The sequence below is a fragment of the Chenopodium album genome, chromosome 17 (assembly GCF_948465745.1).
Source record: "Chenopodium album chromosome 17, dcCheAlbu1.1, whole genome shotgun sequence".
Lineage (NCBI taxonomy): Eukaryota > Viridiplantae > Streptophyta > Magnoliopsida > Caryophyllales > Amaranthaceae > Chenopodium > Chenopodium album.
The window spans coordinates 47,959,739-47,984,912 of record NC_137850.1 but is presented as its reverse complement, the minus strand read 5'-3'; the positions used below and the strand labels follow the sequence as shown (position 1 = coordinate 47,984,912).

At 35.4% G+C, this 25,174-nt stretch overlaps 3 protein-coding genes across 5 annotated transcripts; 1 reads left to right on the top strand and 2 right to left on the bottom strand.

The window, feature by feature from the left end:
* Positions 1-937: 937 nt before the first annotated feature.
* On the top strand, positions 938-6,960 carry LOC145590009 (uncharacterized). Its single transcript, XM_081646736.1, has 4 exons — positions 938-1,294; positions 1,434-1,548; positions 6,047-6,191; positions 6,553-6,960. Exons 1-4 carry the CDS (start codon positions 1,079-1,081, stop codon positions 6,749-6,751), a joined length of 675 nt encoding a protein of 224 aa, XP_081502862.1. The 5' UTR covers positions 938-1,078; the 3' UTR covers positions 6,752-6,960.
* A 665-nt stretch (positions 6,961-7,625) lies between these two features.
* On the bottom strand, positions 7,626-15,001 carry LOC145590008 (protein LNK1-like). Of its 3 annotated transcripts, none has more exons than XR_014101853.1 (9): positions 14,801-15,001; positions 14,319-14,417; positions 12,889-13,472; positions 12,452-12,785; positions 10,678-11,358; positions 10,144-10,292; positions 9,807-9,942; positions 8,424-8,619; positions 7,626-7,934 (listed from the first exon to the last, which is right to left on the bottom strand). XR_014101853.1 is itself a non-coding variant. In XM_081646735.1 (8 exons), exons 2-8 carry the CDS (start codon positions 14,340-14,342, stop codon positions 8,527-8,529), a joined length of 2,001 nt encoding a protein of 666 aa, XP_081502861.1. In that variant the 5' UTR covers positions 14,343-14,417; positions 14,801-15,001; the 3' UTR covers positions 8,287-8,526. The 3 variants fall into 3 exon arrangements, 1 of the variants encoding a protein (XP_081502861.1); XR_014101854.1 differs by having other exon boundaries at positions 7,626-7,924; XM_081646735.1 differs by lacking the exon at positions 7,626-7,934 and having other exon boundaries at positions 8,287-8,619.
* A 4,353-nt stretch (positions 15,002-19,354) lies between these two features.
* Positions 19,355-23,547, bottom strand: LOC145590007 (receptor protein kinase TMK1-like). Its single transcript, XM_081646734.1, has 2 exons — positions 20,838-23,547; positions 19,355-20,308 (listed from the first exon to the last, which is right to left on the bottom strand). Exons 1-2 carry the CDS (start codon positions 23,155-23,157, stop codon positions 19,788-19,790), a joined length of 2,841 nt encoding a protein of 946 aa, XP_081502860.1. The 5' UTR covers positions 23,158-23,547; the 3' UTR covers positions 19,355-19,787.
* Positions 23,548-25,174: the final 1,627 nt, after the last annotated feature.

The window sequence follows — 25,174 nt, the reverse complement described above, 5'->3', positions numbered from 1 at the left end:
TCGTTGCCGTTTAAGTATACTTAACCGATTAGGCGATTATTGGTGGATGTTAGTTACAAAGATTAGTTAGTTAAAGTCGATCAATTTAAGTCTGCATCATTACCTTTTATGACTCACTCTGTGGCCTTAAATTTATTTAGAATTGTCCTCATTTCTAAGGGAAAAAGGTTAACTCTATATTTCTTCCAATCTACATTTTCATACTGTTGACGACAATGAAGGAAGAAATCACCATAGACAGTGAAGGCCAAAGTAGACAAGCTTGAAGAATAGGCGAAAGTATTTATCCAATCTCACCATGATCGAAGTGACATATTTTTAAAATTCCATAAGATTCCATACTTTCTCAATTTTGTTGATTATTACCTCTATTGTAGACAATAGCTTATATGTTAGATGTTATAATTTTTAAAGTTTCTTTTATATGATTATTTATTGTACAAAGAATTAAGTATCTACTTTTGAATTTAGAGTTTTTTTTTTTTTCAAAAAGGTATAAGAGTTGTTCGGTGTTACATTGTTGATGATAGTAGTGGTGTGTATGGATGACTGACAATGAGGTTGGTGGTGGTGGAGAGATGTTGGGAAGTGTTGGGGTGAATGGGTGATGTTGGAAGGTTGGGAAGTAATGGTAAATTCAACCTTTTTATTATTAATCACAAATAATTGTGGAAAGTAATTGCGAGCGAGGATAACAATACGAGAAAGTAAGGAACAAGTAATTACGGATATATCTTTATTAAGAACTCATATTACTCGTGGATGTAAATTATCATATTGTTAAAGTTGTAGATTGATATCCAAGACTTGAGATCAAATATCTTCTTCGTCATTACCTTTAATCCCTTACAACTATCATAAACCATAGTCTTCTAAAAATCCAAAGTTATGCTACCAGTACCATTATTTGATAGAATTCAAACTCAAGCCCTAAGGTTAACACTTTATTAGTTAGCGATAAGTAATTGTGGGCGAAAAATAACCATATCAAATTAACTCCCTTAATTGGTTAACGATAACCCTTTGAACCAAAAAAATTCACAAGTCACAACACAATCGAGAGAAGGAAGGCGCAGCAATGAGCTTGGCACTGATCCAAAGCTACTCTTCAGCCGAAGAAGACGAACAACAAGAATCAAATCATCATCACCACAATTTCTCCGACGAAGATGATGACTCTGATTCCGACAACAACGCCGCCGTTTCACGCGTTCCCTCCTCTTACCGCCCTGTTGCCGCCCCTAAATCTTCTCACGATTCAGCTCTTCCCTCTGCCCTCGACGCTTTCTCCGAAGTAATTAATGCTACTCTTTCTCCCAATTCTTTTAATTTTCGTTGAATTATTGCATTTTTTGAGATGGATTTTTTGTCAATTTTGATTTGGAGTTGTAAATTTGATTACCCACTTCTTATTTTTTGTTGGGTTTTTGGAGATTTCAGGGCCACCTCAGTTTCTTAATAATTGCGTAGAAGATCAGAGTGTGAGAAGAGATGTTGTTGTTCATCGAGGTCGCAAGAAAAGCAGAGACAAGAAAGATCTGCCTACTGGTATATTCCTTAATTTTAGGAAAATTACCAATTTTATCGTTTTGGCCATTAATTAGACCTAAAATTTGGATGAATAATGGTACTTATATTCATAATTCCATATTTTATTGAAAAAATCATCAGTCAATCTGTCATTTAATTGAAGTTCAATTTTTTTATACATTTATTTTTGGGGGATGTTTATTAGGGTTTTTGAACCATTGACCACAAGTCTTTGGGAAGATTATAGTTTAGTTTTTGTCGTGGAAAAGTAGGAGCTGTATATGTAAGAGATATTGAAAACTAGGTTGGAGCTTTTGAAAGAGTTGGTAGCACACACTTGGGTTAATAAATTTTTTTACCCGGTGTTAGCCTAGCTGTAGTTTATTTAAACATACACTCATGTTTGAGTTTGAATTGATGAGCGATTGCGTTTCTCAAGGTGGAAAGGTAGGAGCTTGAACGGAAGGTTAAAAGATCTCGATTGATGTAGAAACTTAGGGAGAGAGCTGGAACATGAATTGAGGGCCAAGAACACTTGAAAAGAGATCAAATTGATTGGATGGATTGTGTTATTTTGAGAATCCAAATATTCAGAGAGACATCGAATAAGCGGGGTTGGGGACCTTGAGGAAATTATCTTTTGGTTGGTGGGAGCAGGATAATATTTGGGATTTCATGTTACGCTTGAGTTTGAGCTGGGTAATCTTGGGGTTTAATGTCAATTTAAGATTGATGTGGTGTAAGGCTCACATTTTGAAGTTCCTTTTTTGACTTTTCAATAAGTTGGGCAGGGTTTTGGATGTGGTGGGTATTTTCATTATTTATTCTCAATTAAGTACTCTATACAGGTAGACATGTTCATTTTGAATTAGCTTAACTGCTTAAGCTTGGCTTGTCAGGAAATAGGATGAACTTGTACTAAGCTTCAATCCACTTTGTGTTGAGTTTAGTTGCATTGAGCTTGTGAACAGCTAGATTGCCAAAAAATAAAAATAAAAAAATAAAAAGTTGCATTGGAGAAGTATTGGTATGGGCTTTCTTAGAACAATATCAATCAATCAAAGCCTTAATCCCAAAAGTGGGGTCGGCTAACATGAACCAAATTTGATTATTCCGTGTAGTCATCAACATAAATCTTTCTCCTCCATCCCTTACGATCCAAAACTTCATCCTCACGTAAATCCATGCACTTCATATCCTTCCTCACTCCTTCCAACCAAGTCATCTTTGGTCTCCCTCTTCCTCGTTTAATCCCTCCATGGTCCCACTCTTCCACTCTTCGCACCGGTGCACCCTCGGGTCTCCGTCTTACATGTCCAAACCAACGCAGACGATTTTCCCTTAATTTATCTACAATGCCCGCCACACCTACTTTCTTGCGAATAACCTCATTTCTGATTCTATCTCTTAAAGTGTTTCCACACATCCACCTTAACATGCGCATTTCCGTAACCTCCATCTTTTTAATATGCTCTTTCTTAGAAGCCCAACATTCTGTACCATAGAGCAACACTGGTCTTATGGCAGTCCTGTAGAATTTTCCCTTCAACTTTAAGGGAATGCTGCGGTCGCATAACACTCCCGTGGCCGCTCTCCATTTAAGCCACCCTGACTTAATCCTGTGGGTCACGTCTTGATCAATGTCACCATTCTTCTGGATGATCGACCCTAGGTACTTAAAACATTCACTCATGGTCAAATCCTTTCCATCCAAACTCACCACTTCATTGCTTGTCCCCCTCTGAGTGCCAAAACGACATACCAAATATTCAGTCTTACTCCGACTTAGCTTAAACCCTCTAGATTCCAACCTTTGCCTCCATTGCTCCAACTTGACATTAACCCCATCCTTAGTCTCATCCACCAAAACGATATCATCTGCGAACAGCATACACCATGGAACCTCATCTTGAATTGGTCTAGTTAATTCATCTAGAACCGTTGCAAAAAGAAAAGGGCTTAATGCAGACCCTTGATGCAATCCGATTGTAATAGGGAAATCTTTTGTCAACCCTCCGCATGTCCTCACATTTGTTGACACATCCCGATACATATCCTTAACTAGGTCTACATACCTTCGTGGGATACCTTTCTTCAACATTGCCCACCAAAGTATCTCTCTTGGCACCTTGTCATATGCCTTCTCTAAATCAATAAAGACCATATGAAGATCTTTCTTCTTTACCCTATAAAACTCCATCATTTGTCTTATCAAATGGATTGCCTCCATAGTAGATCTCCCAGGCATAAAACCAAATTGGTTATCTGAAATGCTTGTGCATGCCCTCAACCTTTGTTCAATCACCCTTTCCCACAACTTCATAGTATGGCTCATAAGCTTAATTCCTCGATAGTTAGAACAATCTTGAGCGTCTCCTTTGTTTTTATAAACCGGGACCAAGGTGCTCTTCCTCCAATCTTGTGGGATCCTTGTAGCCGTCCATATCTTGTTGAAAAGGTTTGTTAACCAATCAATACCAATCTTACCCAAACACCTCCACACCTCTATCGGTACCCCATCAGGGCCAACCGCCTTCTTAGGTTTCATCTTCCTCAGTGCAATCTCCACCTCTACTCTCCTAATCCTTCGCACATACTCCATGTTGATTTCTTCATCACTCATAGAGGTATCTCCTATCACAACTCCATTACTTCCATTAAATAATTCATCGAAGTACCCCTTCCACCTGTCCTTGATGCCCTCCTCTTGCACTAGGACCATTTGGTTCTTATCTTTGACACACTTCACCATGCCAATATCCTTCCTTGCCTCTTGTCTTCTCTTTGCCATCTTATAAATGATCCTTTCTCCCTCCTTGGAATCAAGCTTTTCATAAACCTCCTGATATGCCTTTTCTTTTGCTTGGCGAACAGCTGCCTTTGCCTTACTTCCCCTAAGACCTCTTTGGCCACTCTTAGGAAACAGTTCTTCATTCGTAACCAAGTCTTGTCCGGATCCACCTCTCCATCCCAATCCGCTTCTTCAATTACCTTTTCTGTAAAAACCTTAGCTTTTGCATCCCTTAGGGTCCACCATCTTATCCTTGGTTCTTCTTGTCTAACTTTTTTCTTCGCCTTCTCTTTCAGACGAATAGTCATTACCAATAGCCGGTGTTGGGTGACCACACTCTCCCCTGGGATAACCTTACAGTTTATGCAACTTTGTCTATCTATGCTCCTTGTGAGCAGGAAGTCTATTTGAGTTGCATTTGCTCCATTCCGAAAAGTTATCAAGTGTGAATCCCTCTTCTTAAACCAAGTATTAGCCAAAATTAAATCATATGATTGGGCAAAATCCATAATAGCTTCACCACCGGCGTCCCTCTGCCCATACCCAAAGCCTCCATGGACACTCTCATAGCCATCTCGGCTCGCCCCAACGTGCCCATTTAGATCCCCTCCAATATATAACTTCTCTGAGTGGTGGACACCCTGCACCACCTCGTCTAGGTCCTCCCAAAATTGTCGTTTCTCTTCTGCATCTAAACCCACTTGGGGAGCATAAGCACTGATAACATTCACAATCTCCTTGCCACATAGCAACTTCAGCCTTATCAACCTATCGTTCTTCCGATAGACCTCGATCACCTCTTTTGCCAACCTCTCATCGAGAACAATAAAAGGTTGAAATTTGATGAAAGTAGGGATTCATGGAGAATATAAACTGTGTCATAATTGGAAGCAGTGATACACCATATATGCCCTTTATTGTAAGACGAGTGATAAAATCTTTGATGAGTGATCTGAACTTAACTGTACAAGGGAAGATAACATAAATCTGATGACCGTATAATTTTTGTTTTTGGGACATGAGTATTGAGTTCAGACGGTTCATCATGGTGCTTTGAGGAGGCTAGTAGAGCAAGAGTAGAGTACTAGTGTCTATGCACTCTATGATGGCGGGCTATTTTCCTTTTTTTCCCCCCTTTGTGTAAAGTGATACTTTGTAGGTATTATTTGGACATCTATGAAAAGTGAAATCAAAGTAAAGAGCTGAAAACCCTTTTGAATTAGTTTGTACAGCATCTGGTAGCACTCTTAACACTTGCTGTGAGAAAAAAAAAATATATATATATCTGATGTGTAGTACGCTTTGAAATGGCAAGGGATAGCACCTTATGTTTTCGTGAAAAGTTTCTTTGGAACAATATCAATCTCAAGAGAATAGTGCTTCTGAATTGGTTGTCGAAATGGCATTGATTGATGAGCATTGCAAAGTAGAATTTCTAGAGCATAAATGGTATCGTGATGTGTAATATAAACCCATTTACATTGAGGCCAAGTTTATGACTGAATGTTGCTTGCCAACAAAGATGTATGACAATCCGGGAACAGAAATCTACAATCCAATTAGATCAAGTATATGTGCAATGTGTAGGAGTCTCTAAAATTCATACTTGACATGTTGACAGGGTGCAAGTGGAGTTCTCTGTTGTTTTGCAGCCAATTTTAGCTTACATGTGATTTCTTTTGTGGATAAATAAAATAAAATTTGATGATAATGTTGTTCCTGTAGGTGCTGTGGTGGAAGCCAAGGCCCATATAGTTGGCATTCGTGAACGAGTAAGGAGTGATGTTGAGGGTAATGTTCCCTCTACTGGTTCAACGCAGCCTCAGAAAACACCCCCTGCTACAAAAACTGATGATGGCTCTCAACCAAGGTATTCTTACTCATCTTACTCCAGCACAGTTAATGACACATATAGTTTATTTTCTGTAACAGGGTTTTTGAGGCAATTCTTTTTGTTAGTTTCATCTTCAGTCAGCATGTTGTTATCATTTGATCTCAGAGAAAAATTCACATAGTTTGAATCATTAGAGTTGGGGACCTTGGGGTACATATATATATTATACATCTGTTTTATCATGAACTGCTTTGGATGATCATGTTAATCTGATCTTAGTAAGACTCCTATCATTTGTTAGCTTGGGGGTAAGAATGAGTTTTATTCCATTTGTTGAGCTTGTATGTTTTTTTTTTTTTTTTAATCAATTAAGTCAGCCGTATGAATCTTGTTTCAGGATGTGCTTGCAATGCGGTATACCCTTGACCTACTCCAGTGCCCTTGGGATGATTTGTCCTGTATGTCCTTTAGATGACTCAAAGAAGAAGGGATCAACCGTTAAAGATAAAGAGAAGAGCAAGCGAATGAAAGGTCAGTCTTCTCATGCTAGTTGGAAAAGTGAGACAGAGATGCACCTCAGGCAGCAATTTGATTAGCAGATTTGAAGGAACAATTCTGCATGCTGGCAACATACAATCAGTGAAAGCTTAGCATAGGCGCCCGTTATTTTATTTCTTCCAGAAATTAGTGTTATGACTATTGTATGATGCTAGTTAAATTCAGAGATCTTTCTGGAAGGAATTGCAACTGTGTTTATGCTTGTATCATGTGTATGATGATTGTCATCAAGTTCATTAGAACCCAAGATTCCAATTCTAATTCCAACTTCCCTCCCCAAGATCCAAATTTTTATTTGGGAAAAATCTTTTCTCTGCTATAAATTTAAGATCAAGTTCAATCGGTATTCCAAAGTTGGAGAACACCCAGACATACAGTATCAGTGCACTTCTTGTTCATTTGGGATTATTGATGAGAGTAATGCGTACTATATGGAGCGATTTGTGTGAAGAACGAGGGGGGGGGGGGGGGGTGTCAATTGGTTGTAATATGTAATGCATTGCCTTACCAATGGTAGTTATAGTAAGTTGCTACATGCCTCAGAATTTGTGTGACCCCCATGATTGAACCAAAATGAGTGCAGCTCTAAAAGCTTTAATATTAATTCCCCCTCGCTAATATTTTTTTTTCTTCCAAACTGAGATAGAAATCGTAATGTCTATAAGTTTTGTGCCAACTTTTGGGATGATTTAGAAAGCAATGACCTCTGCTAGAGGAAGCAATAGGTGTTTCCTTCAGCTCAAGCAATTTCATAAAATTGGTGATACGTATAGTACTCCAATTCTTTATTTCAGGAAGGAATACTGTTTTTCTTTTCTTGCATAGCTTCAGTAACCTCTCTTCCTCTTCTCTTCATCTTCATTCTCCTTACTTCTTTAGTCAAGTTAATATATCCAAAATAAGCATGTTGAACTCGGTTATTTTTAATAGCGGGTAGTCCAACAAAATACAACTACAAGACATTAGCTAGACAAATTTGAACATTTGCGAAACAAATTCAAATTTGAACATGTTATCTCCCTAAAGTCAATGTACACATATGATGCCAAAAATAAAATGTAAAAAATGTACACAATAAGTTGCTGAATGCAGTGATTTAGAATCCATCTGTATTTTGGAGGCTTCTGATCAGCATCTTCCCTCAAACAGATAGTCTGAAACTCAAGCCTTTTAAGCCACAAAGAAGTTGCTGACGTCCTCTCCCTGCATAACTGGGCAGGTCTAGCCAGCAAATTTATATAAGAATACATACTAGCTAGATTAAAGTCTACACACCATCAGATTGCTCTACCTTTCTATATATTATCATATACTAAATTTTCCATAATTTCGGCATGAACACTCAACAATCACAGCATGAAAACCCCAGAAATGGCGGAAGATCTGCCCAGAGTAGATCTTAACTACAAGGCAAAATAAACAATCTATGGCAGTATGATACTTGAAGTTAGACAGGTTGTGAGCAAGTATAATTTATGATTAGTGAGAAAACAGCCAGTAAAAGATTAACATAAAAAAAAAAAAAAAAAAAAAAAAAAAAAAAGAAAAAAAAAAAAGAAAAAGAAAAAAGATATCACCTAACTGACAAGCAAAATTAAAACTCTTCCTAAAGTAACTCTAGTATAATACAAACTGGTAAACTGGTATTGCAACTTGCAAGTACATGCATGAATAAAGAAGAAAATAGTTACAAGTGTCGGCATAACTGACCATGAAGAACTACATGCAGGACAGTACGCCAAACTTTCAGGACTGAAGCCACTTGCTCTCAGGGACCTCGTAGAGCAATTTGTTTGCACATCAGCTTTCAAAATCAGTGTTCAGCAGCTTCACCATTAGCTGAAGTAGTTTCTTCTCGAAAAGCAGGTTTCTCTGCTATCAATGGGCCATGACTACGTGCCTGACCCTGAAATTCCGATGAAAATCAGTCTCAGATTCAACAGTATTCTCTTTTCAATCATAATAACAGGCCTCCAAAGGAGAAGTCTTTAAGACATTTCCAATTGTTAAATTTTGGAGGACAAGAAACATGTTAACGATGTCAATTGTCAAAATTTGACCCAACTTGAAATTTGACCTGTAACATGGATTTTGAACATGATTTCATCATGTAATGACTCAAATAACATATGATGAGTTAGAAATAGCAAAAAAAAAGAAAATTTAATCTAATTTGTAATTTTATGGGTAATAATTCAATTTAAATCAATTTAGGTAGGGAAACGACTTTATTATTCCGCTGGATTAACTGAAAATTTAAAATTCTGAGTCACAATCTAGCTCTTACTAATCTGAAGCAGGCATAAATCACCCTGTTTGACATGTAGACTAAATTATACGTCTAGAAATATGGTTCAATTAATAAAATATAATTATATCATACTGCTAACCACATACCATGAACCATGGTTGGGTAATTTAGCTCGTAGAAAGCTAGGAAGGCAATAGGCTGGTACCTATGGCTATAAACATTGAACATATTGCCACAACTAAAACAAAATAACAACAAAGAATAAAAGTAGGGTCACGATCTTCATGTTAAGCCGCTACCATCTTAACTCACTCCATGCCCCATATTAAGGGTAGTTTTAAAGCACATTTTCACTGCTATATGTTGGGAATTACAGCCGAATATGGTATACAGTCAAGAATGTTCCCCCTAGATATAAAACTAATTTCATATACATTGGATAATCAAACTCGCACACAGAAGTTCTTTACGAAGTGACCCATGACATCCCTGCCAAAAGAACTTTCTAAAAAATGCCAAAGCCTATTTAGACTTTAGGCCACGTTCTTTTGAAATTACAAGACCAGTTCCAGCAAAATTCAATTTCAACTTGAAATGATCTTTGACGAGCATAAATTAGTTTTTCAAGCAGTATAGATCAATTATAACAAGTGAATATTAGTATCAATAAGCATTTGGTGAGAACTGGAATTCATCTACAGCCGTCCACAATTTGATAGTTACACAGTATTACCAAAGAGTTATCAAACACAATAGTAAACTAGGCACAAAAAAAAAAAAAAAAAAAAAAAAAAAAAAAAAAAAAGAAGAAAGAAGAAGAAGAAGAAACACCAAAAGCATACCATAGTGTGAGCCTTCACAGGCAGAGCATCCAAAGGAGCTGTTGCAGACGGGTCTGCTGGCCTATGGAACAACAAGTGCGCTATTGATCGATCAATGGGATTCGTATCAGTTTCCATATCCATAAATCCTGTGCATCTGTATGAAACACCATAAAGATAAGAACAATTAACAGCATGCACACAAACACACATATTAACACCATCATCTAGTCATTATTATATCAGAAAATCTGACAATTTCCTTTGACATTCCAGATAAGCATTAATTACTTTCTGACAGATAACTGAAGAATACATCAGCATTTGGAGAAACTTTAAGGGTAGGGAAAATTCATACTTATTTGTTCCATCAGATAGAAAAGCTCCACTAGTATCTTTATCATCTTTGTCACCACCACTAGGGTTGACACACTTATGCCTCCGCTCAGCACTCCTGGCAAGCCGATAGAGACTGTCTCTTATGCACATTTTTGTCCTTACGTCTAGCTGGAAAACATTTCGGTTAATCAGATTCAGAATAAGCGGAACAGTGAAGAAGTTATTTGAATGAAGAAAATAAAAATACAAATAGGAAAGTTGCATATTACAATATTTTCAGCTGATCTTATGATTAATTGACACTAGTCTTGCATACAAAACTTCCAAGGTCAAATGTGTAGAATTTTTTGTTAGGTATTAAGACACAAAACAAGAATGAGGACTATGAGGTTAACATCTCATTGCCCCCCCCCCCCCCCCCCCCTCCTCCTTCTCTCTCTCTCTCTCTCCAAAAACAGGTGCAATTTATCAGACACTCTATTCATTAACTGAAAAACAAGGCTACAACTTTGCAAGATGATATTCAGATGTTCAAGTAATATCAAGTTTATACCTTCTCCATGACACTTTGTAGTTGTTGAAAACTACTAGCATCAATTGAGACTTCATCCAAGACTGAGCTCATACAAGAACTTTCCTGTATGTTAGATGAGTCCAACTCTGTTGCAATCCCAGCTTCATCATCAACTTCACTCTGACCTTCAGCTTCATTTTCAAGATCACATAGCTTCTGTACACAAATTGGATCAGAATCAACTTTTTGAACCATTAAGTTGCCTTTTTCAGGATGTCCAGATAATTTGCTTTGAAATGGCCTGTCTTTTTTCTTGTTCCTGGGAGTTGAAGGGTTCTGGAGAGCAACATCATGAGTGCTCTCCACTGATAGCATCTGGTTGGATGCATATGAAGACTTTTTTAGGGGTACTGATGGAAGGCCACCATCTTCAGACTTAATTATAGATGACGCTGTGCTTTTTAAACCTTGATTAGTAGAACGACTGTCATTGGGATTTACCAAAGAAATTGGTATCTGTGCAGAAGTGCAATGAGAAGCTTCCTTTTGTTGACTATTTTCGGACGAGAGATTACATTGGAAGTTCAATGAATGGTTTGATTCTGCTGCCTGATTTAGGCTGTCAAATTGAATGAAAGAGACAATTTTATCTGAAGGCCGCTCTTTTCTTTTCCCTTCTGATGGTTTCTGATGCTTTGGCTGGCTGATATTAGACTGGATCTGTCACATAATGAAACCAAATGTAAAAAAGCAATTCCTAATCACAATAGAGAATGGATATGAACGTGCTGACATTGCGACCCTACAAATATCACACACACACACACACACGAGTACTAAACTACAAAACACAAAGGCCACATATTTCAGTTAAATATGAAAGATCTTTGAGATCACATAAAACTAGCGAACATGGTGACCATGTCTAGCAAACACAAAGTACAAGAACATGACCAAGACTGGTACGACAGAAATGAGCATATGGGGTGGATATTACAGCAGCATATGCTATTGTCATGATGTGAATGTAAAATTGTGTGATAATTTAGTTCAAAAGTAAAACTTTCAAGTGAGAAAAGCACAATTTCACAGCCACAAATTTTCATGAACAGAAATTGATCTTTGTCAATCAGATTGGAGTATCATTCCAAATCAAGGCCATGATCTGAAAAGTATAATGTCAGAATATATGATCCAAAGATTACTCCTGGTTAACAATGTATAACTTTGTCTGTCATTGTTATCTACACAGAAATCGCTCCTTCAGTAGGTTTAAATAATAACAAATTACATACTTGTATCTGACAGTAAGAGGGTTTAACCAAAAAGAAAAAAGCTTAATTCCACAGGAAGCTGATCATTCAATTCCACAGGAAGTTGATCATTCAGCACAGCACCCTTTACCTCCCCAAAAAAACCACTGAACCACATATCCTTAACAAACCAGGATAGCCCTTACCTAGCATAAGAAGTTAAAATATTAAATCAACCATTTGAAGTCTAATTGAACAGTGAGCAACTAGCTTCTTTTAAATAGCTATGATTCTTCTTTCAAGATAACTAAGACATGTTAATAGTTATTGGTAATTATAACTTTATAAGTGTAAAAAGATATTCATTGAAATGCTTATAACACTGATAGCACATAAGCTAACCAAAAAAAATATATATATACTTCAATATGGAAATAAAAAGGTCAATATTATATCCAACTAAATTTAACAGCATAATGTATACTGGGTAAGCAAAATATATACTAGTATTATTCTCCATCCAGCTAGTGCAAAGGCAGGCACCTATATAAATTTCTAACCTGTGATTCACTGTCAATGCTAGAAATAACACTGGATCCATTAACGTTAGAGGAATTTATGATGGTTGAAGGGCCATTTGCAGTCAACTTCTCTGATACTCTCTTACAGGCAACTAACGTAAGCTTCTCATCACTTTCATCAGCTACTAAACTGTTGCTAATCCCAAACACTTCTTGCTGTTCAGTCACACCATCTAGTCTGCTTGTACTGCAGTCTGAAAAGTTAAAGCTCGGCTTGATTGCATCATCAGATCCTTCCATTGCATGTGAAGTTGGAAACCAGCCCAGTTCAACATTATTGTCAATATCAAGACCAAAAGTTGAATCACAGTTTCTGCACCATAGAAGTCCATATTTGAGCAAGTTAATAAAAAAAAATTTGGTCTGCAAGAAAATGGCAAAAGATAATGGGGAAATCAACAACAGCATCCAACTACCTGAACATCCGGTCAACATCCTCAAAGTTTTCTATCTCAGACCATTGATAGTACAATAGATCGTTGCTCTCTTTGCCATCAAGATTATTACCAAAAAAGTCAAGACCACTTTCCGCATGAGTTGCATTGTTCAGCTCATATTGGTACAAGTTATTGTCCATAGAAGCTGCTCGCTCTTCAAGTACAGGATCCCCCGCACATATTCCATCACCTGTAGGATCCATATTACTACTTGTCATACAGTGTTCAAAAGTCCTCTCTTCATCAGACGGGGAACATGAAAATTTCCCATTACGTTCCCCATCAAGTGAAGCAGAAAAACCTCCACTAGATGAGTGGGTCCGTGGGCTATTATCCATCATTTTTTCCTTATCTTCTTTCACAGAACAAAAGTGGGTTCCCTCCTTTCTATGAATAACATTGTCTGAAGCACTTCTGTTGTCAGCATTATTTACAGCACATCTTAGCTGAAGTCGTTGACTCTTACTACTGTCACTCTCAAGTGAAAATCCACTCCTTTTGCCTCCAGGTTGGGGCACTATATGATCGTCATTGTCACCTAATTCCCAGACGATATCTTCTAGCTGCAACAATAGAAGACGATCAATCTATCTATCGTCTAATCAATAAAGTTTTAGTTTTCATAAAGTTTACATTCTACATATCTAGATCATGTTTCACGTTGTACACAAAGCAAGGATCATTCAATCAATACCAATCACCAGTGTAATACAAAACTCGTATGACATCCTATGTAGGATAGAGAAAACAATAATCAAGAGAACAAAAACACATCATACATCAAAAAGCACATAAAGTTCGAATGGCCCCAAGGGAAACTCTAGTCTTCAATCCTTCTATTTAACTTCAATGGAATAAAAGAGATTTAGAAAAACCTAAACATCAATGTAAGTATTAACAGGACATCAAGAATCCAGTTACAGGGACCTAGGGAGAACTCCGAAATTCTTTGAAACCTACTTGTCCATTACCACATTTCACCCCACATTTTTCAAGACGCAACGAATTATCAGAAGTCTGCACCTATCTCTAGCAGACTAGCTACAGTTACAGTACTGCTGAATTCTCAGAAATTTAATCAAACTCCAACAATCCTACCTATACTGAATCATAGCGAATGCGCGTAAATTAGTGGGGCCAATCACCTAAGAAAGAACTCGAATCTAATGAAATCAAACATCATTTCAAATTCTAATTTAATTGCTGGGGAATTACCATCAACAACCACTTACTTACATCATTTTCACACCAAGACCAATTTGTGCCTTAGACAGTAACAATGGACTTAATTTTGATCAAAAACCGGAAATTCGGCCGATTCAACAGAGTTTTTACATAAAAAAAAGTTCTGGTACATCAAATAATACAATGAACAAACAAGAATTATAATTGGAAAAATGATTAAATACCTCGTAAATTCGCGAATCTGACATCACTTTATAAACCCTTTATCCAGTTTGTAATACATAGATGACCCAAATCGACATGTTAGAATTACACACCTTTTTCTGCAGATTAGCACAAACAAAAGTATATATAAATCAATCAAATTCATCAACTAATCGGGAAAAAGCAATTTCTAATCAATATCAAACAAACCAAAAACCTCATTTCTTAGTTTACTGCAACTTTTCAATCAAATTCCTAGTAATAACAGCTAAAAATCATTTTAAAAAATTTCAATTATTTAAGAAAATTGCTTTTTCGATGAACAAATCAACCCATTTTAACTCCGTAATAAAAAATAATTTAAATCAACAAATTAAACTTAAATCTGAATCAACTTGACTAATTCCACACCAAAAATATCCTCAAAAATGCTAAAAATCAACCAAAAACCACACAATAATTACAGAAATAATAATATGTTACAAAATTCCACCAAACTCACCTTTAATAAACAAACTTGATACCAATAAAAACAACAAAATTAAATCAAAATCTTCCAACAAAAACCCTAAATCAGATCTTCCAAGAAGTTCTAGTTCTAGAGACTACAGAAGAAGCGGGAGGAGAGAGAAAATAGAGAGTAATAGAGAGAGAAAATAGAGCTATCTCGAATTGTTTCTACTCTTCTAATTAATTTTATTTTTTCCAGAAAAAAAAAAAGAATAATTCAATAATAATTTAAATTATTATTAGGGTAATTTAGGAAATGGATTAATATAAGAGCGACACGTGGCAAGCGTAATCAAAAGAACGATGGGGGATTAAAGTTAGTAAATTAAGGGAGGATCAGAATTGGTGGCGGAGAGGTGGGCAAGGAGATACGATCAGTTTCAGCCATTTGATTGGTCCACGTGTTGGTTTTATAGGAGAAGTTGGCACGTGTAAGTTTGGTGTTTGTGGCACGTGACAGGCTGGTTGACATAGGTTGTTAGTTGATTTATTTTTATGAGAGTTTTTATAATCCACAAGTGGGTGGGAGTGGGTCCCGATTTAATATTGTTTTTGGCGCCGACCTATTTGTATTTTTAATGTTAGTTATAAAAAATTTCAAAAAATAAAAAATGTAATTGATTAAATTTTGGTTATATGAAAGACTATGGGAGCCTCTAATGTTTGTGTGACCAAAACCATGAGCCAACTTTATCTTTGGGTTTTTCAGACTAGTAGACGTAGTAGTATTTTCTTTTTTGTGATTTCGACATTTCATGGTTGCGCGGATATATAATTTATAAGAGTTAATGTTGTATTGTATGGACAAGATTCACTTGCACAATCTCATTCCTTGAATATTAACCGGTCAATCATGTAGACTTTAAACGACTGATACTTGATTTAGTAGAATTCGCTAATTAATATTGCGTTTAATTAAGTGTAATTTATGGCCTTATACTTGAGGACTTGGGTCTCTTAATTCATTTATATTTTTATTCGGTTATAAAAAAGAGATTCATTTACAATTTTATTGATCGCTTTGGCCTAGTAATGAACCATTAAAAAAGCCGAGTAAGTCTGATTTTTGGCTAGTTGGCACAAAGCAAAACTATTATCAACTTTGTTTTCATTACTTTCTTTTATTTATTCTTAGTTGAATCTGAGATTTTTTAGATTAATACATACTATATGGTATAAATGTTGATTAGTATGCATGAAATTTCATATAATTGAACTAATAAGGAATAATGAATAAGATATATATGTGCCTTAGCATTAAAGGATGTTAATTATGCTTTTGACAATGCATGAATTATATAACATGTACTTTGTAATAAATAATGAATTACTTTCTAATTAAGGGTGTGTTAATTCTCTATTGAAAGTTTAATTCTTGATACTTAATAAGTATGTACCTAACATGCACATACACAACATACATATGCATGCTTTTAAGAGCTCTGTGTAAAAGTGTTTAGTAAATAAATATACTCCGTATTACTCATAGTTATTACGATTTACGAAGTAATGGGCAATTCATTATTCATTGCAGAAGAAATATAATCGATTTGCCGAGGATCCTGCAATTGTGATTTTGATTCTATTAGTAAACTCATCCTATGACGTGTAATCACCAGGGAACTCAGGGAGAATATACGTATTTTTTATGAGGAAGAATATACGTATTTTGGTGGCTTAGAAAGTGTTTGAATTTTTTGTTATTCCTTAATGATGTGTTTGGTGTATCGCATATGCCCCCAATTTTATAGTATTACTTGAAAACTGGTTTTCAGCAATTGGGATTTTATTAAGCACCCCTTCAAAAGAGTCCTAGCCACTCATTTGGTCATACATGTGTTTAGTTATTATTGCCACTTACAAGTATTTATTAGTAGTATAAGTTTACAAATGTTCATACTTGCACTACTTATTTGTTTGGTCGATTCTTATGTTTTAGATTCTTATTCAATTGTTCTTTTTTTGGTGCATAGTTTCTTGTTCAATTGTTATTTTTTTGGTGCATAGTTTCTTGTTCAATTGTTTGTACTGATATTTATTCTATTTTCTTTTATTTTGTGATGATATGAAATTCTTATGTAATTGTTATTTTTTGGTAATAAGTTTTGTAAAAGATGGGCTTACGTTAAATGTTATTATAAGATGGTCAATTATAGAGTAATTTTAACAATTTGAATGGTAACTTTAATCCCTATAGAACAATTTGAATGGTAACTTTAATCCATTTTCTTTTATTTTGTGATAATATGAAATCCTTATATAAGGACCGGAGATGATAAATTGGCAATAGATGTTGATGTTTGAGTTAAAAGAATATTCTGTACAAATTTTAAATAATGTACTACCTCCGTTTCTTATTATTTGCAACAAAAGGATACTATTTGTGAGACATTAAATATTCTTTTGTTGTACATAATAAGAAACGAAGGTAGTATTATTTGTTCATACATCCTCAAAATTAAATCCACACTTTTAGGAGCTAATTATAGAGAAGGTGGATTGACTTATCAAAATAATTATAACACATTGAATAAGGAAGAGTTAGGTTCTATGTGGGAAAAAAAAAATTGATCAACTAGTCCGTTTACATTATCTAATACTACCTATCTTTCTCAAAAAGTGCGTAAGGAGACTATATTGCAAGTAAACATAAACGAAGAAAATATTAAGAAACTAGTCTTAGTTTTTTCATACGCATACGAACAATATACTACGTATAAAGTACATTTTTACTTGGTTGGTAGGGAGAAAAGCTCTATCGGGCTAGAATATCTCATAAGTCCATCTAGCTCGAGATAGCAGGATTGGCTTTTTGCCCCTTTAGGCTTTAGGAGTGTGGGGCCGGAGGGGAAGGGGAATCCCCATTATCCCAGAAAGTCTCTAGTAGAGTTTGATCCCGAGATACAAAATTTCCCACTAGATCAAATCTTACTTAGTAGTTGGTGCAATATACTACGTTCACGTACGAAGTGTTATATTAACCCGTATGGAGTGAGATGTATGCGTTATGAAGCAAGTTGGGTATGGGCCCTGCGACTAATATGCAATAACGCCAATAAAACTGGTGTTTGATAAACGACCAGGGCAGATATGAATAGTGGATAAGGTAATCAGCAGCAACCAACTTGAGAACTTTGTTAAAAAGAATGTGTTGACTACATCATTCTTCCTTTATTAAAGCCGTGTAAAGAGTAACAAATTGGATACAATGTCAAATTTAGTTATTTGATTGACTTTAGTTGTACATTTTTTGGTTTTTTTTTGTTTTAATTGAAAGAAAGATACATAAAAGTTAAAATAGTCTTCGATCAAGACTACAACCTAAATTATCGAAATTAATATAAAAAGAAAATTTGCTACCCGAGTATTATACATGAGTGTCATACTTTTCAATTATGTACAACAAAGGAATATTTTATATCATTAAAATCATTAAATTTAATACAAATACTACGTAAATTATACTTGTAGCCTTGTAGTATTTGTATTGATTAAGTATACGACTTATCAAGCCTATAACTATTTTTTTTTTGATTAAATATCAAGCCTATAACTATATAAAAAACGACTTGATCAATATTACGGAGTACTTCTAACACACCTCGGTAATGCTTTAGAATTTAATATTTGTGGTGAAAAAATTAATTACTTCTAACGTATCATAAACTTTAAAAGTAGTGATCGATAATTTTGAGTAATTGAAACCCTCATCTTTAGTCTCTATCATCTCCAATGCAAGGACAATAATAATCAAAAGGGTAATGCTATACATAGTCCTTAGGGTTACGTATAAGCATTAAATTCACTCTTAAAAACTGTATAAAATTAGGAATTTATGACAAAAACACTCGTAAATAAGTATAATTAGTGTGTTTTTGTCATGATTTCCTAAATTTAAACAAATTTCTAGAGTATATTTAATGCATATATATAGCCTTAAGGGATATGTACACAATTTTCTTAATCAAAATAAATACTCAGTAATTATTTGATTGATAAAAACGGATATTTTCTTTTGAAAGCTAAAAATAGTATGTTAATGACATAATTAATTGTTGCAACCAACTTTGTTACATAATTTAGAGAAGTTGATGTTTACAATTCAATCCAAGTGGAGCTCCCACATGGTTTTTTAGATGATAAAGCTTTATCTTGGCAATGGCAATGACTATGAGTAGTCATTAGAAATTTAGAATGATATGTATTGTCATTAGTATCTTACTTTGTTGTATTCCATAAATGTCATACTCAATACAGCAAAGGCATGACTAGTGATCTTTTTGAGTGTTGAAAGTTGTTTTCACTTTTCACTGAGAGTTGTGACTTTCACCGTAAATAATATCTGAATTTTTTTTATCAGATTTGTCTAACTTTAAATGAGGCTGTATATGTGAGTACGGAGTATAAGTATTTGTGTTTTAACCTAGTAGTAAATGTAACTTATTGTTATGTTTAATTTGACTATAAAAAAGAAATGAACATTTTTTCTTAGACAAGATATAGGAAAAAAAAAATAAATAAATAAAAAATTGATGAAGAAATACACTTTCAAATGCGATTTGATTAATTATAAAACATTAAAATCTAGGGAAAATTTGTGACGATGAAGAACTTCTTCCCTCTCCACAATTTCGATTTTACACACGTGAAAATTTACACCAACTCACATTCTTCTCCTTGTGTGCTCGTGTGGGGAGAATGAGAGAGGGTGTATAATTGCCCCCTCCCTCTACCCCAAAAGTTACATGAAAGGTTCATCACAAGATGAAAACCAAAAGAGCATAAAGAAAAATCAAAAGGACTATTAAATATACATCTGAGAAAAAAAAAAAAAAAAAGAATAAAACAAACATCAAACAATACACATCTTGCAATGTTTTCCCAAACCATCAACCCCATTTTCAGTGTAATGAAACAGAACAAACCAGAATTTGTTAATCTTCAACCTGTTCATGTGTCTCATTCATTTTTTTCCTTCCTCATCTTCCATCTGCTGAAGTGAAGGAATCGGCAAACCCAAAAGGTCGGGCAACCATACTAGTTTGTGTATTCTCAATAAAGGATGATGATGAAGATTCTGCCTGACTCGTACCTTCAGATGCCTTCCATCTCTTTAAGGCCTGTGGTAAAGACATGTCAAGATCTATACCATAACAATCATCAAAGTTGGCCTCTGTTGGTTTCCAAAGCTCCACTAAAGAAGATAGGACATTGACTATATGACCCATGTCTGGCCTTTGATATGGCTCCCTCGCGCAACAGTGGCCTGCAAGCTCAGCGACAGTACTGATACTGGCAAGGGTCCCCTCATCAAGTTCGATGGTGGGGTCAATGGCTTTGCGGAATGTATCCTTGTTAATGTGCATACGCTTGAACCATGTCACAAGGTGCATGCTTTCTTCAGGCTGCGTCTCGTCTAAGGCTTTCCTTCCAGTCAGCAACTCCATTAAGACTACCCCAAAGCTAAAGACATCGACTTTAGTGGTAACTCGTCCAGTTACTGTTGAAAATTCAGAACAATGATAGGAGTGGTTATTCCAATGCAAGTTTGAAGAAATTAAATTTAATAGCCCTCGAACATATAAAAAATAAGTCAGATATATATGATTTTTCAGAACAATGATAAGAGTGGTTATTCCAATGCAAGTTTGAAGAAATTAAGTTCAATAGCCCTCAAACATATAAAAAATAACAGTCAGATATACATGACTTATTGATACCTAACTGAGCTCTACTGGCCTTAATTTAGACGAGGACTCAATCACTCAAAGCTGTCTCTTACATCATGCGTCTTTAACCAATAACAAGGAAGGTCATTGTGTTGCAAGATACGAAATATGAGTAGATGTTAGCACCAAAGACACATAGATGCTTACTGGAAGAATACAGTAAAATAGCTTTGCATTTGGAGCTATAAATTTATGATTAGTACAGTCAGGTCAAAATCCATTTGGTCAACAAATGAGAAGAACATACACTATAGAACACAGTATGAAACAAATGCAAGTGAAAATTTCAAAAGAAGGTACCTGCATACTCTGGTGCCAAGTATCCAAATGTTCCAGCAATCCTAGTTTCAACTGACGCCTTCCCTTCTGGAGCCAAACGTACAAGACCGAAATCAGCAACTTTTGCTCTCATATCATCCCCAAGAAGAATATTAGAAGGTTTTAGATCACGGTGTATAAAGCTTTGATGGGCCAAAGTATGGAGATATTCAACACCTCTAGCCACATCCAAGGCAATGCTCAACCTTCTAGTCCACTCAAGAGGCTTTAACCCTTCCTCGGCCCAGTTAAATACATACCTACTCAATGTTCCTTGAGGCATGTACTCATATACCAGAAGCTTCTCATTGCCATCTAGACAGTACCCAATAAGTGAGACCAAATGCCTATGGCGGACTTTAGACAAAACTGCAATTTCAGACTTGAACTCACTCAGTCCTTTTCCTGCAATCACCCCAGAATCCATTCTCTTCACGGCAATCTTTGTCCCATCATGCAGTTCCCCTTTATATACTGTCCCAAATCCTCCTTGTCCCAAAATATTATCCTCACTGAAATTATTGGTCACATTTTTAAGAACCTGGATGGAAATAACCATGTTTCCATTATCACCCATTTGGATGCTACCTGTATCACTGGATGGAATAGTGTGGCTTTCACTAACTGTTCCTACACTCACACTTGATCCAGCAACTGTAATCTTGACATTGTCATTGTCAGAGGCAGAGTGACGAGGATGCACCACCATTGCATTCGGACTTTGCACCCTACTAAACTTGTTTTGCTTCTTTTTGAAGAGACAAAATCCCAAGACACCACAAAGAAGCAAAAAGAGAACCGCTCCAACAACAGATAGAGCTATAATCACACCTGTAGAAAGTTTAGATTTTTTCCCAGAACCACCATCCTGTCTTTCAGCTGTGCCTGAGGGAGATGTTCCTCGACCACGTGTAACCTCGCTCTCATCCTTCCCAATGTTGGGATTACCCTGAGTATGCAAAATCAGATTCTTTTTGAAGGATGGAACTTTGCCATAAATCTGATTGTTTGACACATCTAATTCAGTAAGAGATGGAAGTGTAGTAAGCTCTTGTGGGATGGTACCAGTGAGATTATTATTCGCAAGAATAAGCCTTTGTAGCGATTTAAGTGATGCGAATTCAGGAGAAATAGTTCCATTGAGACCCATTTTCTCCAAATTAACAGTAGTAATGTTACCATTGCTACAAGTGATACCAAACCAATTACCACAAGGGTTATTCCCCTTCCAGTACTGCGCAAGTCTTGCAGGATAATCCATAGATTTCACAACAGAAAGCAAAGTATTCACTAGCGGACTGCAATTACCAGGCTTTGGCAAGCAAAAACTGTTCGTATCCTCAGTCGAATCCACAGCAACCGAGTCCTTAAACACAGGCATTGGCCCTTGAAGCATGTTATTGGTCAAGTTCACAACAGCTAGAGACTCTAAACTCATCAAAGACGGCGGAACAACTCCAGTAAACTTATTATCTCTAAGGCTCAACACCTGAAGATCCTTCAATTCTGAAAAATCAGGCAATGGACCAGAAAATGCATTCTGATGCAACCAAACTTCCTTCAAAGCAGTCATGTTCTGAATCACATCAATCCTCCCATTAAGCCTACCAACACTTTTCTGCCCATTAACCCACAATGACTGAATTTGAAACCCATCAAAGCTCCTAGGCAACCCTCCTTCCAAACTATTAAAGCTCAAATGCAAATGCACCAAACCCGGAAACGAATCCGGCCCGAAAAAATCAGGAATTACACCAGTAACATTAGCAGAATTAGCAGAAAAATTCTGAAGTGTTGAAGCATCTTTCAAGGATTCAGGAATTTCCCAACCCTCAAAAGGGTTATTATCAAGATCAACGGACTGAAGTACAGACAACCCAGTAAACAAATCCCTAGGAATTGAAGTAAAATTATTATTACTAATCATTAAAACTTGCAATGAACTTAAACCACTTAAACTAGGAAAAGGGCCTGAAAATTTATTCCATTGAACTTCTAACCTTTCAAGAGAAGTTAAAGAAGAAAGACTAGCAGGGAGAGTACCTTCCAAGTTCTGGTGCCCAATTTGAATCCGGGTCACCTTTTTTTCCTGGCTACAACCCACATGGGTCCATTTACAGGGATCTGGGTCCGACCATCCAAGTGATTCGGGTGGGTTATTCAAGTTCTTCCTCAAAGCTAACATAACTGAAGCATCATCTGAACTTGCTTCAGAAAAAACTGCAATATTACAGAAAATTGAACACAACCCAAGTGATAAAATGGGTAAAAATAAATACCCAACATTGTTTTTCTTCTTCATCTTCTTCTACCTAAAGTTGGCAACTTTCTTAATTTTATTTTTCCTCCAAAAAAACCCAGAAAAATTCAGGAAAAAAGAAAGGTTTGTGAAAATGTATAGCAGGCTTTTTGAGTGAGGAAAAAGCAGATGAATGAATATGGGCTGTCAAAGAACTGGAAAAGCTCAAATTGTAAGGAGCAGAAAAATGTGTATGATTTTCTTTTTATTTTTTAATTTTTTTTGGGTATTTTTTATTTAAGGGTTTAGTTTGGATGTAAATGAATTAAGATTATGGAAAGTTGTGCTGATCTCAGGACTTAGCTCCAGAAACAGGTAAGGCAGCACATGGTCTAGTAGGAGCCTTTGGTCATGAAATTATTGTATACCTTTGTTTTGGCCTACATATAACCAATCAAATCTGGATAAGAAAATATAAATATCAGCTTCCCTCCAAACTTCAAAGTATCGACACAAAGGTAGGTATGGATACAATGAAGAAATTGTAGGACATATATGTGCCTCGTGATTTCGGGGTGTTTGGTATATGACATAAGCTAGTAGGAATAACGGGTTAGGAATAAGAAGGAAAGGATAAGAAATATCCTATGTTTGTTTTAGGAATGAGAATAATAAGGAAAATAATATTATAGTGATAAAACTTTTTCTTCGGAACGTAAGGAGAAGGGATAATGTGCAAGGAAAATACATTGTTACATTTAATAGAATAAGAGGAAAGAGCTTAAGAGCGAGTTAATAACAACATTTTAAAAATTTTATTGTAGTCCCAACTCCCAATCTTATTTTCACTTCACAATAAACATGAAAATGTTGTACTTTTTTTTTTTTTTTTTTTTTTAGAAACATATGTACCTTGTAAGTATTAAGAGGCGAAGTATGGTCTTTCAGATTAAGTTTGAATCGAACAATTTTCTAAATTTATATTAATTTTGGAGAACTTTTGAGAATAGAATAATGTCTTTATTTCACCAAAGATGGTAAATTCACAAATGTAGAAAATTACCTTGTTTCAATGATTGTATCCCAAAGCCTAAACCTCTATAAAGTGATTTGCAATTCGATAGCTCGTTGTTAGCAAATGTGGAGATTTCTTTGAAAATTTAAGGTTTTAAGTGGCTATAATGTTAGGGATTTTTTTTATAGAGAGAGATTTGCTTGAGAATTTTTTTTGTGATGTTGGGAAATTAAAAAAAAAAAAAAAGATATCCTACTAATTAGCCAGTCACCGTATTCATTTGCTAAACATTGTTTGAGTTACTTACGGTGTATTTAAAACTTAAGACGACTAGACTAATTTAAGGTAAATGTTTATACAATTATATGTTTTGTGTACAGTATAATAAAATAAATATTATCAAAGTTTTATTTTATTTTATTTTATTTTTTGTTTGAAAAGGTAAGAAAAAAGTAATATTAGAAGACCGAAAAATACTCTTATTGCAAAGTTTAAGGATATATGGTGCACAAGTATAAAAAGAGTATGAAATAGGAGGCTAGACTAGTTGGCTAGTTCTCCGACTTACAGACGAGGTCAGAGATCGAATCTAGTGGACAAACTTGTGAAATCAATCGCTTTAATGAGATATTTTGAGATGTGGTTGTCAAATTTTGAAAATGTAGTTTGTCTTTCTATGTCACTAGCTTGTCTTGATGTAGTTAGAAATGTTGAATAACCTTCCATTAAAATGACATTAAGACTTCATCATATTGTAACTTGCACACAATCGCAGTATAGCTGTTACACATACTTATAACAATCACATCATCCACATGGTACAAGTTAACAAATACAAGTATGAGATCTTCATTCTCTCAAAACTAATTGTTAGGATTTGTTACAAATTTCGATACATCCACCAATTTGAAAATAAAAAAATTCAGGATTAAATCATATTCACTTCACATCTTATAAAGAGTAACAATTTCATTTTTCTTTTTTCCAAAAATTCTAAAATAGTATGCTCGACCACTAACACCGAGCACAATAGAATATAGAATAGGCGAACTTTCGACAGCAGAG